At 38.0% G+C, this 17568-nt stretch overlaps 1 protein-coding gene across 1 annotated transcript in view; it reads right to left on the bottom strand.

Annotated features, from left to right (window-relative positions):
* The window catches only part of adam22 (ADAM metallopeptidase domain 22), a 37743-nt gene extending 20838 nt beyond the window's left edge, over positions 1-16905 (bottom strand). The window contains exons 1-3 of the mRNA XM_038276598.1: positions 16479-16905; positions 16113-16273; positions 12603-12679 (exon numbers count right to left, since the gene is read on the bottom strand). Coding sequence (XP_038132526.1) covers positions 12603-12679; positions 16113-16273; positions 16479-16569 — 329 coding nt within the window. The 5' untranslated portion in view covers positions 16570-16905. The remainder of the gene's footprint in view (positions 1-12602; positions 12680-16112; positions 16274-16478) is intronic.
* Between the last annotated feature and the right edge of the window lie 663 nt (positions 16906-17568).

Below are 17568 nucleotides of genomic sequence, written 5' to 3'. Positions count from 1 at the left end.
CTGTTACGTAATACCTCTCTTATTTTTTTTAACTCGCACCATCTCTTCCTGCCAATGGTGAGGTAATATCCTGACGAGGTGAGGTAATATCCGCTCATTCGGGTAAAAGAAAATAAAGAGGAAAAACAACTGAGTAGCTCAAAACCAAAGAAAAAATTGAAAAATGTTGTTGGGGCTACATGCAGTAGTGAAGAGGTGCAGGCGCACAGCTACATTTGAGTACCTAAGTAGAAACAGAAACCCCATGAGACAGGCTTTCTTCTTCTTGCTTTTTTCCCTTCTTCATCAAAAATAGATTAATACTGCCCCCAAAATCTTGTTCGGGCTGGTCTTAAAATCTCTGTCAGCAAGCAAATTTCCCCAAATAAAAGTGTGAATTTTCTCGCTTTCAATGATTTCTGGAACAGACCAGCAGCATCCCTGTCCCCTAAAAAAAATAAACTGTCCCTTTAAGAGCAAAATACAGAGTAGTTAAAATCATTTCACTGTAATTTAAATACTTGAATATCCTCAGTTCACACATATCTGTTATATCTGGATCATATCTAAATGCTAATGCTGTGTTGCTACAGAACAAATCATTTTAGCCCCTCATTCAATGTTTGTGACCTTCTTTCTCTCTTGGCTCTTTGCATATTTCAATCATCTTTTTATCTTCCACCGTAGCGGAAAGGATTTCTCTTTGCTCTGCTGCCAAAATAGCATCTGTTGGAGACTGAGGATCCAGCTGTCAGTCAGACCCAGGAGGTTTCAGGCCCAGGTCCACAGACACTCCACACTCACCTTACAACATGTTGCACCTTACGTACAGCACTAAACATTAAAAGAGGAGGGTTTTTTTCCTTTCAACAAGCCTTCATACACAGACACACAAAGAAGCAGCAATAGGGCCTTAGTTTTAGAAATCTTCCAAAAAGCCTTATGCAACTTTAAATGACTTGAGCATTAAGTGCAGTGAAACCATCTGCCTGTCATTGCCTTCAAACATCATACTTCTTTTAAATCTTTTTGTTGTGAGAAACTATGGCAAAGAAATCCACAGTGACAGCCCTGTTTGATCTCCTGAGATATCTTTCTCCCTCACACACACACATCAAATTTCGTTTCTCCTCTAAAATTCCTCTCACGATCTGTTACCAAGCACTGAGATGAAAAAACAGGGCACTAAAAGGCCACTCTGGCAGGATGTTCATGCTTGAGTAGAAGTGGACTGGCCGCAGAGCTGGGGTTGCAGGTGCTTTCAATTCTCTCCCACGCTCTTTTGAAAGACTCCTATTACTAAATATGGCATCCCCAATATCACAAACAACAGCAGCCATCTAGAAAAAACACAAATCTCCAGAAAATCTGCACAATCTATAGTAATCATATAGGTCTCTTCATAGGAATTTGTCTTTTAGCCTGAAAGCAAAAGGGAAATGCTACACAAACACCTGTGCATGCACTTTGTCTGTTGTCCATAATGAGGACGGAGGGGAGCCAAAGAAGAGGGGCTCAAAGGTAAACAAGGATTGAGCTCGTTGGCTGAGGTTGACGCAGCAAGATGAGGGAAACCAGGGAAAAAATAAAAAAAAACATAAGTAATGGAGAAGGAGGAGGAAAGACCCTTCTTCAGAGAAAAGGCTGCAGCTGCTTTCACCTGCCTACAGTCCTTCAACCCTGTTTAGACCAACCGTCTCTCCCACTGAGGCCTCATTAAGGGTCTCCAAGCTATAATTCATTCACTCTCCAACCTCTTCTCAGTCATGCCATTTCACCCGAAGACTCAATGGGAATTCTCCCCCAGTTGCAGAGGGAATACTATAGCTCATAAACAAGTCCCATGGAAGCAAATATAACTCAAACGCTAAATTAAATGCAATTGTTTCATCCTCCTCCACTGCAACCATAAGTTATTACATAGGGTGCAGTGCACAAGCCAAAGAGATTCAACTCCTTAATTATGCAATGACAGTGATTTTGTTGGAAATTAGTATGGATGGGTATTTAATCCATGCCGAATTAGGAAAGGTTACAGTTACTGTGCTTCCAGCCATAGTGCTTTGATTGTTTTCATGTCGTCACACATCTATCTGTTTGCTGGTAACTTTGCTCCAAATCTATCATGCAGCTTCAACCAGTTTAAAGACTGGTAGGTTTGATGAAACAATTTATGTTTCACAGTAAGCCATACTTTAAGTATTTTTCGTTAAGCATTACAGAAGAAATTATAGAACAAAAATGGGGCAAACATTTCAAAACCTAAGCTTCAGTAAGCAAAATGGGTCTATTAGGATATTTCAATCACTGTCCTAAAATAAAAGCACATGCTATGTTAGTATCATGATGTCCCTTAGGGAACAGATCTAAATTAATCTAACCTTGATTTGAAACTGAAACATCTAAGGACTTACATTGGTTTAAATGCTAAGAAATGAAATGCACCGTCTGAAGCTTTAATGTTCTGTATTTATCAGACTATTTACAGGGCAGGTACATTAAAGTAATCATTGTCAAGTGGAGATTTGTTTCTCTTTAAAAAAAGAAATAATTCAAATAAGTTTTGCAGTATTTTGCCATCTTGTATTTCATTTTTCAAAATTAAAGATCACCTGACCATTTAAAAAAGAAAGTTAGATGAAACCACTTAAAGCCTCTGGCATGTTGAGGTGAGTAAATAATCATCACTGTATAGCGCAGGATCCAAATCTTTAGCCACATGGGTCAAAAACATGAAGTGGAAAGTGGCCATGGGCTGCAGAAATATTTTTTTTTACCACCTTAACAAAAAGCAAAGCACACAATAAGTCAATAAAACTAATAAACTCAAAAATTTCCTATGAAGTGGATATGAGAATCATTGTTTATCTAAACCATCAAAAGGCTTTTGGTGATTTGCTTTATTAGGTCTGGGGAGAGGGGAACAGATTTTGTTTTCCAGTCCTAGGAAACAAAAATTGTCAAATTTCAACAACAACGGCCTTTGGGTCATTTTGAAAACATTTATATTTAGAAATGGTTTAATAAATTATGCTGACAATTTAATAAATTAGTTAATTAATTAGGAAATTGGATATCCCCAGGTCTGGCACAAATATTTAGTATTCTTGACTTAGGGATGTTGGCTGCAAAAAACAACCTTTCAGAGGTGGCAAATGGGTCCCAGACCACACTTTGGGCACATCTGGCGAACACCCCAAGAAATGATCTAAAAATAAGTCTGTATTTTCCCTTAATTAGAGCAGATAAATAAGATGGTCTTCCAACGGAATGAGTATTTTTACCTTCAAAATAAGATATTTAAATAGTATGCACTTGAAATAAAATTTAAAATAAAATTTTCTTTATTTTAAAAAGAAATCATTTCATTGGCAAATAGCCTTACCTTCTTAAATGAAAGAAAAATAAACCAAGTTAACGGAAAATTGAGTTTCTTAGAAGTCAGGAGATAAAGCAATGTTATTACAATGTTACTTCTGCAACATTTCAGAAGAACTTATTTTTTATGTTTTAGTTAAAGCCTGTTTGGTATTTGTATTTTTTGGTATTTAAGGTATGCTCAACTTAAGCTTCTCTAAGGTTGAGCATACCTCCTGGGTAGACTAAGCTAACACAACTTATAAGTTTATATAAATATCCAGTTTTCACAAGAAAATATTTTGTTACCTCGTGTTAACAAACCAACAACAATAATAATACCAGCTTCTAGAAATGTTATCTGAACAGTCAAGTTAACCCCGATACTGGATTAGATTTTAAATCTTGGTGCTCATTTTAAACAATACAACACGCTTGACAGATGGCAAAATGCACATTTAGCTGCATCAAAAATAGACAAACTACTAATCAACATCTGACTCCAGAAGTGCAATAAAACAGACATCTGCACAAGCATAATCAAAGTGATAGAAAGGTTCTAATTTTAGAAACTGTAGAACGTGACGTCTTCTGCATCCAGCATCAGTTTCTTGTTTAAAGGGAGCTGGTCTCATCCATGTGACTTACTCTGCTCTCGTCTGTACACATAAAACCCAATGTAAACATAAACTCTTAGAGGAGAGTTTAACTGCATAGTTCTTTATGTGAAAGGAGCGTCTGAGTAAACGTGTTCTGAAATAAACTGTGAGCATTAAATTCCCTCACACACACCCGATTCCCCCTGTGACAGTTATGAGCCTAAAGATTCAACAGTGTGAAACTGATATGATGACACATGAATCATCAGGGAGAAAAATACTAGCCTGAGGCGAGAGGACAAGAGAAGAGTGGGGAGAGGAGAGATGTTGGAACTATTTCAACGACCTCTACTTCGTATTTCTCTTCATATGTGCTGAACCTTTTTAGACCTCACATAAAGATTCACAGGAGCATGAAGGACTTCCCCATGCCTCCTCTTCCACTTCCTTTCTTTTTTTTCTCATCTCGCTTTCCCTCTGTTGTTCCTCATTGAGTTCACAGTAAATCAGATCATAGGTCTGCGTAATAAAGGACAGACCTTGAAACAAAGAGGAGGGAGTAAAGGTTGGAGAGGAGGGAACAGATCTGGGATGTTGAAAAGTGAGGACAGACATGGATGAATGATGGACATGTTGGATATGGGACTTCTTTTATTTAAAGATCTAAAGTTCACATGCAAACAGCAGAGGGACAAACCAGAGGCAACTGCAGCATCTTTATTATCCAAGGCAGGTTGCAGGCTACTTGTGTGGCGTTGAGAGATCATCAGTAAAAGTTTTTTACCAAATATGTAATGAAAGTGTAATAAAATTGCAAAGAAAACATAAACGTGTGAGATGTTGCATGGTGGACAACCACAATAAATAATAAAAGACAAAAGACTAATGTAAACATTTGAACCTGGAAGCATGCTCAAAAAAGTAAATACCAATGCAGGCCATGTGGACTGTGGTTGTTCTGCATTTGGGTAATGATTTAAATCATAAATCCCAGAAGCATTTAGACTATAAGAGGATTGCCAAACATTATAGGAGATAAATTCTCTCTAAAACTGCAGATCAAAGTACGATAAAAGGTCAAAGCAAGCACAACAATAACATATTTCTCACAATTTCCACAATTACTTAAAGCCACCTACCAGCAATAACTATCATAAGTGAAATATATTTCTGGATGTAATAATTAATATTTCAAGGGTCTCCTAAGCAAATACTGCAAGCTTATAATATTCCTGTTTTTTGGGGGTGGAATATCCTGATCTCTGTTATTAGTGGCAGTGATGCTAAAACAGCAATGGATATATTTTGATAGAAGAAAATAAGGAAAAGAGTGTAGAAAATGTGGAAGCTGTCTTTGAATAAGCTGGCTTGGCCCACTTCAGTGTGACTGTCTGCAGATCCACCTGCAGATGGATAATGAGTCAAATTAAATACTATTTCCCATTTGATCTGTAAATGTTATGTTCCCCCAATCGAAGCCAACCCTGGTAGCGCTGTAACTACCTGATTTGGCAGCACAGAGGACAAACAACGACTGCTTTACTTCCTCTCTCCTTGTTACAATGTGCACTATGTCTCCAAACTTAAAAGAGAAATATGTTGGATTTTCCATCTCTTATCTTAAAAAATAGCATTTTATTGTTTTGTTTTTTTAATCGATATCTTTTGTTTGGAATCTAGGTTGTTTGTTTCTATAAAAGGCATCTCTCCTGTTTCGCTGTCCTTTCCCATTTTTAGTAGTTTTTGACATTATCTTCACATGTTTCCGTTTCCCCATTTCACCTGTTAGCAATCAGCTCCCTCTACCTCAGAGTGAATGCATTCTGGTTTTCATGGTTAGTTATGCAACGTTGCCTAACAGCAGTTTGTTTGGTTTGTCTGTAGTGTCTCAGCTATTTAAGTCTTGCCTCAAATATTTGATTCATCTGTGCCTTCACTTGGGTTCTTTAAACCACTCCTCAACACAACATAGCTCCAACTGTATTTAGCAACTCCAATATCAGAGTGTAAAATTATCCAACCGTAAACAAGTGTTTTTTGTCCTCTTTCCCATTCTCTTAATTTTCTCCCAAGTATTGATCCCCCCTCTATCCGCTAAGCCTCATGCCTGTCAATCTATTCTTGTTATCTCTAATTAAGACACTTTAGGTGCCTCTTATGCACCTGAGACCCACCAACCCACGCAATGACTCTGCAGCTAGAGCTCTGCACGATTACATTTTATTGATGACTTGTTCCTTCACAGTGAAGCACTAGTCATGTGAACACATTCATCAAACCGCTGAACCAAGATGTTTGTCAAAGCCCCAGAGGCCGCCTGAAGGATCACGCGAGTGTATCCGGACGTTACAGAGTAAAAGCCCCTCCCAAAAGCATTGTACAGACACTCAAATGCTCACACAGCCATCACCAAGATAAATAATGTATCCAACATTGCTTATAATTGTCTCCAAAATTAGAATGAAGAAATGTCTGCATGCAGGAAAAGAAGAAATGACAACACTAGATCGATGTATAGATGTATGAAATGTATATAAAAACACACATACCTCACATGAAAATCATTTTTAATTAAATGTATCATACATAACTGTACATAATGTTTAGATGCATGTAAAATAATTGACTCTGTTAAAAGGAAATTCTTCAGGGTTTTTTAGTAATTCTTCTATACTACTGACTGAAAACTTTGATAACAGTACTTAATAATAAAATGTACCAGTATCTAATACCTGTGACAAGCCAACTAGCAAATATTGTTAAACATCTTCTTGGCTGAGCTATTGTTGAAATGTTAAGGTAGTTCAGCAGTTATGATAGCAGTGAATACGCCAGCTGATCAGTTTGGTGAATTGTATGAATTTTATATATGACAGAGTAGGAACCAAAGCCCCAATTCACACAGAAACACCCATACACAGACACGGACGCAATCTTCATTAATGCTACGGCACCATCCATTATTCAGACAGAGCAGGTGGGGATGGGAGGGGTGAAACTGAGAGGAGAGTGGGTGTGGGGCAACCAAGGGCAACGTAGTGCATGTACGTACGTGTGTGTGGGTGTGTGTAGGAGATGATTAAAAAAGGGGGCAACCCCCAACCCAAAGCAGCACGCTCCAGTCCCATGAATGGCAAATTGCAGGACTTGCTAAGGATGGAGGACAAAGACCATAAAGGAGCACAAAACCCGCTTCCCTCCTCTCTCTCTCAATAGACCTTTATAATTCTATTCATTCTAACGAATAAATAAGCACAGCAAAAATACACTCAACACACTGTATGGAAAGAAAACATTATAGCTATATAAATATCTCATTTTGGACAGTTATAATAAGTTATATTAAGTAAATGAGGTGGGGAGATTTTAAAGAGAATGTAGAAAGTATATCTCATGAGGTAATGAATAAAAATAAACTGAGAATGGAACACTAATAAACTCCATCAATAGGTGTAAGATTATGGAACATAAATATGGTAAAAATCAGAGCTATAAAACATCCGAAGAGTTGGTAAAAACCTAATTCTGCTGTAAAGTTAACAAATCTGTGAGAAGCAACTTTTATTGTACATTAATCAAAAGCTTTCACACTTATTTTTTGACTATGCTCAATGCAAGCTGGATATCTGCAGTAAGGAAGAGGCTATGCTGGGGTGTTGAAGGGGACACAGAGCTACATACCTGGATGCCACCTATCCAGGTATGTAGCTCTATTACAGAGCTATAAAGCTTCTGCACTGTATTCTTGCGATGGCTTATTCATTGATTGATTACATAGTTTAGTAACCCTTTGAGACTGATTGATGTCAGTGACCTTGAAATAATTTTGTTCCTGATTTATTTTTTTGTATCTCAGAATGATTTGATGCTTTTTGAATTCTTTTGAATACCGTTGTCAGTATTATGTACTATATATTATATAATACATTATAATAATGTTGTCAGATGGACTCCATTAGGGTTATTTCTTGATTCTACAACTTTAGCAGTAGTAATTAAAAACCTTAACTTAAAAAAAATCATTGCAGTTAATTTGTGATTTAACAAAGCAAGCAAGTATTTGTTTTTCATAAAAACTTTAAAGAGGAATGATAGATTTTTCTGATATTACTGCCACCAAAACTTAAAATTGCTCGAGAATTGTGTTGCTCAAGCTCTCACTAAACAAGTTATTATTATTTTTTATTTTTACTTTTTTATTTTTACTTTTTCCATCTTTCCTGCAGTCACTGTGGATGTCTGATTTTAGCTGAATGCTGATCGCTTCTGAGTATTCACACAATTCATCGCGAATATTACACTTTGATTGTTTGTTTGACGTCACATCTTTTTATGTTTTTCTTTTTATGTTTTGTTGCTGTTGAAAGGCGAGGGCAAAGTTTATGGTTCAGATGTATACCTCAATGAATTGAAGAGATAAAGCCATAAAGGTAGAAGGTTAACTATTTATTTAATTGTAAATAACTTTAAAGGAATTATATTACACTAGTTATGTTAAGATCTTTTATTCTAGGTTTCGATCCAATCCCAATATTGGTTTGTAATACAATGCTTTTAACTACAGTAAACATACAGAGCTGTTTTTCATACAGAGAAGTACATACAACTATACAATGGTAATTCCCCACCTTAAGTTGCTATAGGATTGATCATTAAAAAATAAGTGTCAAAAGATTCTTAAATGTTCACATTATCAACATAAAGATCCACCATATTGTTAGGCATTTGTGTGTTACGTTAGGGTGCAAAAGGTACAAAATGTTACTTTTGCCAGATATAATCTGGGTTTTATCCAAACAATCTGAAATCCTTTTCTGAGAAATCACTGATGTATGTCAAACATACAGATGGGACCTGCGTGTCGGACTGAGTCTCACATCTTGGGAGTCTGAAACTATAACAACCTACATGTGTCAAAGAGCCACAAGGCATATGAATTTCTAACAGGACACCTACGCTCTCATTATTCACTGTATGAGGCTGAACACCATCTCTGAATAACGAGGAAATATGACTGTAAGTTCTGTAGTCCTGCAGACAGACAGGGGAAAGCTTACCTGTCTTGTTTGCTCACAGTAACAGAAGAACAAAGCAAACATCCCCCAGTTACAGAGACACTCATTGATAATAGAGATTACCAAAAATCACTGTTGATCCACTCCGCTACAGCCCCATACTCTCTTGCGCCCAAACTTCCTCATCAGCTGTCTGGATTGAAAGCTATCTGTAAACAACATCAGCATGGCTGTGAAGTAAGGCGCACTTTCACAGCGGCGTGTAGGGAAAGAAAGACGGAAAGCATAAAAAAAGAGGGATTCAGTAGGAGAAACAATAATGAAATGATCTTAAGATCAAGAGCTTTAGAGGGACTGGGGAAGAGGAAGAAATAAATACTTGCAGAGAATTGTAAGTTAAAATCAGCAAATCCACTACTTACACGGAAATGGGAAAATTAATTTAATTGATTCATCCATCTAAGCTTTGTAGTACACACTGCACATATAGCAGAAATAAACATATATACTTAATCCATGTGAACATCATTGCACTGCTGTGTCAGTGCTGTTACACTTTCTTTTCTTTAATGTTTTATTCTATAATACAAAAAAATCAGGAACCTCTTTACCGAGTTAAAACATGAATTATCAGATGACATGATTACATCTGTGTTGTCCAGGCTTTTGGACACAAAGCGGCTACAGTTGTCGGAATACACATTTAAGGCCGTGACATGCTATGGTTTAGAGTTTGTGTGAATAAAAATGCCCAGTAGATGACAGTAATTCTTACATAATATCTCATTATGAAATGGGATCACAAATTTGTGTTCCATGTACATTACGTCTAATCCATAGAGTTAAAGTTATACATGCAGGGTGAAGTACTTTAATCTCACCCCACTTGTATTTCATTAAATATATCTTTAGAAGAACAAAATGCCTTTAATCTACCTAAAAATCTGAAAATATATTTTAATTAATAGCTTTCCAATAACTTTTGCATCAAACTTGGAAAAGGATAGGTCGTTTCATCGGGAAAATGATCATGCATCATGGGTGTTAAGGAAAGGAGAAAGCAGGCTTGCATTAAACTTTAAGAATTACTCTTTAATATACTGAAAATCTGTACAGTAATCCTTGAAAGGTTGGGTCTGCCTATGGGAACCAAACATTTTAAATAAGCTCTTCCAAGTGAGGTCAAACATACCAGATGTTCTGTAATTTATCCCAAACTGTCAGTAACCAAGAAAAATCACTAAATAATAGGGAGGTGGATATATGATTAAGCAGGTGTGTATAGTGTTGTTCTTCAATGGATTGGTGTAAACATAAAAACAAAAAATATCAAACATCTGTCACCAGATATTATTTTCAAAATGTTTAATCATAAAAGTTAAAATAGTTCATTAAAAAGCTAAATCTATAGCACAATTTGTTCCAGTGATCATTTCAGGTTTTTGACCAGAATTGTGTGTGCCTGTGTGACACAGTCACAGCCCTGACTGGTTGATGGATCACTCAGGGAGTGGGAGGATTTATAAAAACAGCTCCCTTTCAGACCTGGGAATTCTTGTAAAATTTTGTTCATCGAGAGAGCAATTTCCGCTGTGATTAACAAGCAGGAAGCATCGCTGTATGCATTCACAGGCTTTCAGCTAGAATTTTGATTGGTGACTCAGGACACCAATGCCTATAGAGGACTGTGTGTGGAAAAGAGATGAAAAAGCAGAAGCCTTTCAGGAGTAAGAGGATGAGGGACAGAGGAAATGAGGAGCGAGCTTTTCCATCAGCGCTGCTCTGATCAATATCGGTGTCTGACAGAGACGCTGTAAAACCTTTATCGTAAATCACTTCCTATTATGATGTAAACTGTAAATCATGCATGCACTCCAACACATAATACATTCAGACACATATAAACCATGGCTATTCAGACTAAAACAGCCAGCTTTGGCACACAGTAACAACTTTTATTAATGTGCCTTTTAAATGACACTGAAAACGGATGACACATTTCGCTCCACACAGAAGGACGAAGCTGATCCTGCTCTTCTGCACCACAGTCCCCTATTATTATAGTTCATAGAAGACTGTTTATTGCTGTTTAACCTTTCCCTCCTTTTTCTATAACATGGGCATCTTATGTCCTACACCTAGACCAACACAAAATAGCAAATAACTACATGTAGCAGTGAAAAGTTAGAATGCATAATAAATCTTAAATAAATCCATAAAACTGAGATGTGCATCTGTATTCAGCCTCTATAGATCAACACTTTGTAGAATTGTTTTGAATCCTAAAGCAGCAAGTCTTTTCAAGTTGGTTTCTGTCTTGATTTCCATATCAACGGATTTGTTTAAGAATAAAATTTCTTCCCAAAAAATCCCGGGCTGAGTCATTTCAGACACTGTCTGTTCATCAGTTATCGTTTTGTTCTGAACCCCTCCATTGTAGCACCAGCTCCGAGTTTAGATCCATTTTTTTTCTCTTCCCTCAGCATGATACTACCCCCACTATGAGGCTTGTGTGTTGAGGGCGATGTTTAGTGTTAGATTTCTGCCTTGTGTTGTTTTTGCTCGTAGTCATATCCACTACATGGTTTGTGGTGAACTGGGGAAGACCACTTCTTATAGTTTTCTTCTCACCAATCTCCTGCAAAAGGCTTTAATCAGCTAATAGCTTCCCTGCAAACAGTCACTCCCACTTAAGTCATGGATCTCTGCAGCTCCTGCTGCAGAGATTCATGGATGGTGGACTGAAAATAACCCTGAGAGATGTTTAAAGCTCTGGAAAAATTCAATAACCCTCTGGAGGGTTTAAAAATAAGGGATCAAATGTCCCTTTTTTATGTGCAAAAAAAAAAAAAAAAAAAGGAAAGTATTTGTCTTTGCTTTTTTCTTGCTTTCTACCAATCATGTAATAACTAAGGGGGTTAAAATACTGTTATAATCCCACAATTTATTTTATACACGTTTGATAGTCAGAAATTTAATGAGAAAAATTTTTAATCCAGAAATGTCATTTTGAACATTGGGAAGACTGTAAAATTTGTTGCATTATCATATTTCACCAGCTACTTCAAATATTTAGGCCAAGGTATAATTTGTCTCTGGGATGGAGGGACAAAGAGGTCCAGCAGAGACAGTGCTTTCTGAGGAAACTTAAGCCAACATCCTTACAGCAAACAGAGTTGTGGTGAAGAGTCTGTTGAAACACTTTATCTCATTATTGGGAAGTGAGAAGAGCCTAAAAGAGATCTGTCCTGATCCTCTGTCAAGAATCTGCTTCACTATCCTCACAACCAGAAAGGAGCAGATCTGCTGCCATCAGAGTGGGTACCAAAGTGTCAAAGGTAGAATCACCTAAAAGCTCCACAGCTTTCTTTCTCAAGCTATTAAAATGCTGGACTGCTTATTAAGATTTATATTATTCTATAAGTGTTTTATTTTATCTGCTTTACTTCCTATTCAATGATACAGTACTTAAACCTCATCTGCATCCAGAAATCATTATTTATTACTATCCTCAGATATAATGAAACAAAAACAACAACAAAAATCCTCACAAAATGCTTTAGTAATTGTCCTGACTCTACATAATGACGGATAAGGCAGCTTAGATACATTCAATTGAGCTTTAGAAGATAACCAGCATGCCGATACTCACTGATTCAGTTCCACATCCAGGATAAATGTTTTTCCAAAAGCATCAACTTGAAAGGTGGCCTGGGATACATGTTCCATCTGAAAATGCAGAAAGGAAATTTTATGTGCTACCTGCAAACATTCACAGTGCAGCTCATTAGAATTCACATGGATCAGCCATCCGCCTACATTGATGGATGGCTGCTTGTTAGTTTAGCAGCATGGATCAGCAGGAAGGAACCTGCTTTCATGAAGTCATCAAGGTGAATTTTATTTGTCTGGAGCTGATCCCACCTCTTTTTTTTTTTTTTTTTGCAGACAAGCCAATTTTTCACAAATTCTGTCAACTCTATTGCTCCTGTTTCCCAACAGGGATATAAAAACAACCAACTAACCTGATAGATTTTATTTCCCAGAAACATCTGTGCCCATGAAGCTGGTTACTTTGCAGTGCATTGATGCACCAGAGAAATTAATTGCTTCCTTTCTGATCGATTTGGATGGAGCTTGGTTTATTTCAGTGTTGGGAAGCATATGGTGCTGGCTTTATTGCACACCCACTGGGTTCATGAAAATGACTAAATATATTTCTTGTGGGTTCAGAAGACACCTTTGAACACCCTCCCCCTTCAGCTTCAGCCCTAAGGCTTCCTTTATTATCGAACGGTGAGGTATCAAGAGGAGGAGGGGGTGGAGACTTTTTTTCTCTCCAGGAAATGCCCCTGTGCTCACCCAGAAATGACCCAGACCCCCCTGATGTCCACAGGGACCAGAGACTCTATTGTTTACTGAAACGTGCCAGTACCTAGTCAGAGCACATAAAGCAGTATGTGGGTTTTTACTCAAGTGCCTCCCAATATCAATGCAAACATGGTGATCTCATTTATCAAGGCAGAGGGAATTTGAACAGCGAGGAGGTACCAGGAACCAGGGTCAGTTGAAGCATCTTGACAGAGCGCAGACGATCATTAAGAAACCAACTCTGACTCTGCTTACATCGATTTCTGACTTCAGCTGACCTGACTTTTCCCTCCAGATTGTCTGAGTACAACTGTAAGAGCCATCAATGCCTGAAGCAGAGAAGCAGCCTAAAAAAGACCCTAAAAGCACGCCGAAAAAACACGAGCACTCCACTCCACCTCCCCCGCCTACTTCTCATTTAGCCTGGTTTGTGCGTGAGACTGAAAATAGGCAATAAGACCCTAAAAATAACTTACCACGAGTCACACCTTTTAAGAACTGCTTGACAGATTTTTTTTTTGTCCCATTTATCTAAAAACAGCCAATAAACTGATCAAACTTTGTAGAAATGACATCACAGCTTTCAACTCTCTGTAGATAAGACGGCACAGCCCACACCTCACTTCAAAGCCGCCTCCTCAGTTTGAATGCATTTTACAGTTCTGTGTAAACGCTGTACAATTGCATATAAGCTCATCTGGGGCTGCAATGAGGAGCTGTAACACTTAATTGAACAACGTTTGTACAAAAAGAATGTGATTTAGTTACATCTTCACTGAGTTTTTCTTTTTTTATTAAGAAACAAAAGATTACCTTGTTGAAAAAAAAACTATGCCAATAAAGCGACAAGCTGTTCTCTTATCTGCCAAAAAACAACTTATATAAAACAAACTGAAATAAATGAAAAAATGCAAGTCAGAATTTAAAATTTTCAAAAAGTTCTAGGGGATACAGAAAGAAACTGATTAATACACTCACAATAATTTTAAGTTGTTGTGCATTTTTCATTTAGTCAATTACTAAATAACTGCAGAAAAAGGTGAAAAAACATGTTTTTAGCGCCCTCTGCTGGATATCCAGTGCTTTTTCTCCTTTTTGATATAAAAACATTGAATTATTTATTTGTTTTTAATTTCTTGTACACTGCTGTTGGTATGTAAGTCACATGGGGAACTAATATTTGGATTACATTCTATTTCCTCTTCAATCACGATATCTGCATATTCTTTTGACAGAGACATGATGAGATACGAAGAGACAGGAGACAGCTGCTGGGACAGTTGGACATGAATTATCAAAATAGTAATTGTCTTTTATCATTAGTACTTTAACAAAAGCAGTGTGTCTCCTGTTTATGGACAATCTAGGCAAAAATATCTGATCTGTAAATAAATACTAAGGTTACCTAATACTAAATTAAAACACATTAGCATGTTTTCTGTTGTTTTTTTCTTATTCACACAAAGAATCAACATCTCCAAATTTTCCAAATTCAAAAGAGGTTTCTCACTCACTTAGAACTTCAAACCCAACATGGCTGTTGAATTGTTAAAACAATGATATCTGCCAAAATACGGCATTTATTTGCATTTCTGTCAGCTCATTAACCTGTTCACACACAGAGCATGGTACAACCTCCATTAATGAACATGCTATGCAAGTGTTTGAATGGAAAATATGTGAAGAGGTAAATTGATATAGATTAAACAGAAAAAAACAGCTTGGTTTTAGGCAGATCAATCAGTGTAAAACACTGAATCTATTCCTTGAGTTTGGTGTCATTCCCGAATCCACATCACATCTTTAAAGGTGAATAATATCGCTCAAATAGTTGCTCAAAATCAGACCTTTTTTGTGATGCATATAAAACTGAGGCTAAGGCAAATCATACCTTTACAGTTTGTAATTAAAAAAATTAAACCAGTGGCACATGAAGAGCTATCAACTATTTATGAACATGTTTTTGTGTTTCTATTTTAAGAGATAGAATGAACAAAATGTTTATATTGCTAATACAAGTGTAGGTCACAATTATTAAATAATTCCTTGAACCCCAGTCAGCTTCGGCAGATGGCCGGTCACACTGAGCCTGGTTCTGCTGGAGGTTTCTTCCAGTTAAAAGGGAGTTTTTCCTCTCCACTGTCACTACAAGCATGCTTAATGTGAGGAATTGCATTTGAGTCGATGCAATCAACTGGTTTTCCTTAGATAGAAAACTCTGAATCAATTTGACTGTATGATCTGGTAAATTTTAAAGTGCCTCGAGATGAAATGTGTTGTGAATCGACGCTATATAAATAAACTTATTGAAATTGCATTAATGTGTTTTTGACTTGCAACCAGGACGGACCAATATTTAATGAGGTATAATTTCCAGATCCACCTTTTATTTCAATAGATTTGCACTATTCAGTTCAGCTTAATAACAGTTCGGGTTATTAAAGGATAAAACAGGACTTAGTATAGTATCTTAGTATAATATCAGGTTATGCATATTTCTTAAAGCATACATGAAAATTGAGAACAGGTTAAAACGGATTTGACCATCTTTTAAGTTATGAAGGCAATGGTGACCCAGATAGTGCATCTAATCAGTGAGGATTGCTAAAGTGACTAAATCTTTCAGTAGTCTGTTTTGCTTTTTGTTATTAAGTGTTATTCCGCCCCCAGACAACAAGCAGAGGAGGAGATGAGTGTGCAAGATATAAACAAACTGTCCTGCAGGCATCTTTCCAGACAGAGACTCCTCTATCCATCCTTGACGACAAGAAAAACAACACGCGGTGTGTACCTGCGTGGAACCCGGGCTGGCCTTCACTCTGGTGCTGAGCTCATCGTGGGTAATCTGCCTGTGGCTGTGCCTGCTGTACACGAGGCGGAGAGGCACCGTGTCCTCCTTCCCCACGAACCTGCCCGCATCCCGACGAGCCTTCAGGCTCGACAAGGCGTCTCCTGCACAGAGAGTAAACACCGACTTCATCACCAGCCTGTGCAAGAAACCAGCAGCGATGCATGAAATCTCCATGGGGTTTCACTGCCTATTGTGGTATTATACTTCAGGTTGTAAATAATCAGATTCCTCAAAAAAAAAAAAAAAGTGTATAAATAAGATTTAAAATATTAAGATAAAAATTGCATCACAAACAGTCTGAGTTACCATTTGAGGGATGAAGGCTGCTCTGGTGACCGACTTGGATCAATCCACAGACGCACAAAAGGGAAATCCACCATGGCATCCTCAGCATCATCACCTTCCTTTCTTTGGTAGAAAATTAAAAGCAATGCAGTATATCCCAAAATATGAACCTCTCGCAGCTCTGCCTTCGCTAGGGGAAGCGGAGGGTCTGGTTGGAGCAGTCCGCCTGATGGTGGGCCATCGGTGGGTCGCTGACGCGTCTGAACGCAGAGAGCGGCTGAGCGCGGATCCGTGGGAGGGAGGCAGAGAGGGAGGGGGACACCTCCTAAAAACACCAACCTCCAAACGTCTCTCTGCAGAGACGCCTGATGCATAAATATGAGCAAAGGGAGGATGGAGACAAACTACGGGCTTCCGGAGCTGATAGAGGAGATCTGAGGTGAGGAAGCGGAAGTTTGCTTCCGATTCGGAGAAAGAATAAAGGGCGATTTCCCTACCTTCAGCATCTTCAATCTACTCCAACTAAAACATTTTTTTTAGAATAATCTAGTCCAGGTTTGATGCGTCTAGGTGTCGTAGTTTTAGAGCTAGACCACTTCTAGTGGGACGTGGACACTAAAAAAGGTGTTAAACCTGTCTTTATTGAATTTCACAAATTAGAGAAAGATTTCACAAAGTTTGTTTAAAAGCAGGGGCGGAGCTAGATGGGGGGCCTGGGGGGGGGGTCATGGCCACCCTAAGCCAATCCTTAGCCACCCCTACCACCCTTTCCCTCTAATGCAGACAGTGGCTAACCTGACAACAGCCAGATGCATGTCTCGCTCCGCCTAGCTCCACTCACATACATCTGGGAACCCGCTCATTGAAGTGATTTCCCCAACCGAATTTATGGTCTGTCCAATTAGGATGCAGGGTGGGTGTGTCCTGGAGTGGAGAAGCGACCGTGAGATTCCAACAACAATGGCGGCTCGCATCGAGGAAGCAAGCGTTAGCATTGATGCTGCTATATCTTCTGTGTTGTCCAATCTATCTGATATTGTTTCATTAAAAGAACATCAGAGAACGGCTTTGAAGGCTTTTGTTGGTGGAAACGATGTTTTCGCCCTTCTCC

Source organism: Cyprinodon tularosa, unplaced genomic scaffold, assembly GCF_016077235.1.
Source record: "Cyprinodon tularosa strain WSP-4 unplaced genomic scaffold, ASM1607723v1 ctg1255, whole genome shotgun sequence".
NCBI lineage: Eukaryota > Metazoa > Chordata > Actinopteri > Cyprinodontiformes > Cyprinodontidae > Cyprinodon > Cyprinodon tularosa.
Note: the sequence above shows the minus strand (reverse complement) of the source record. Positions and strands in the feature narration are given on the sequence as shown.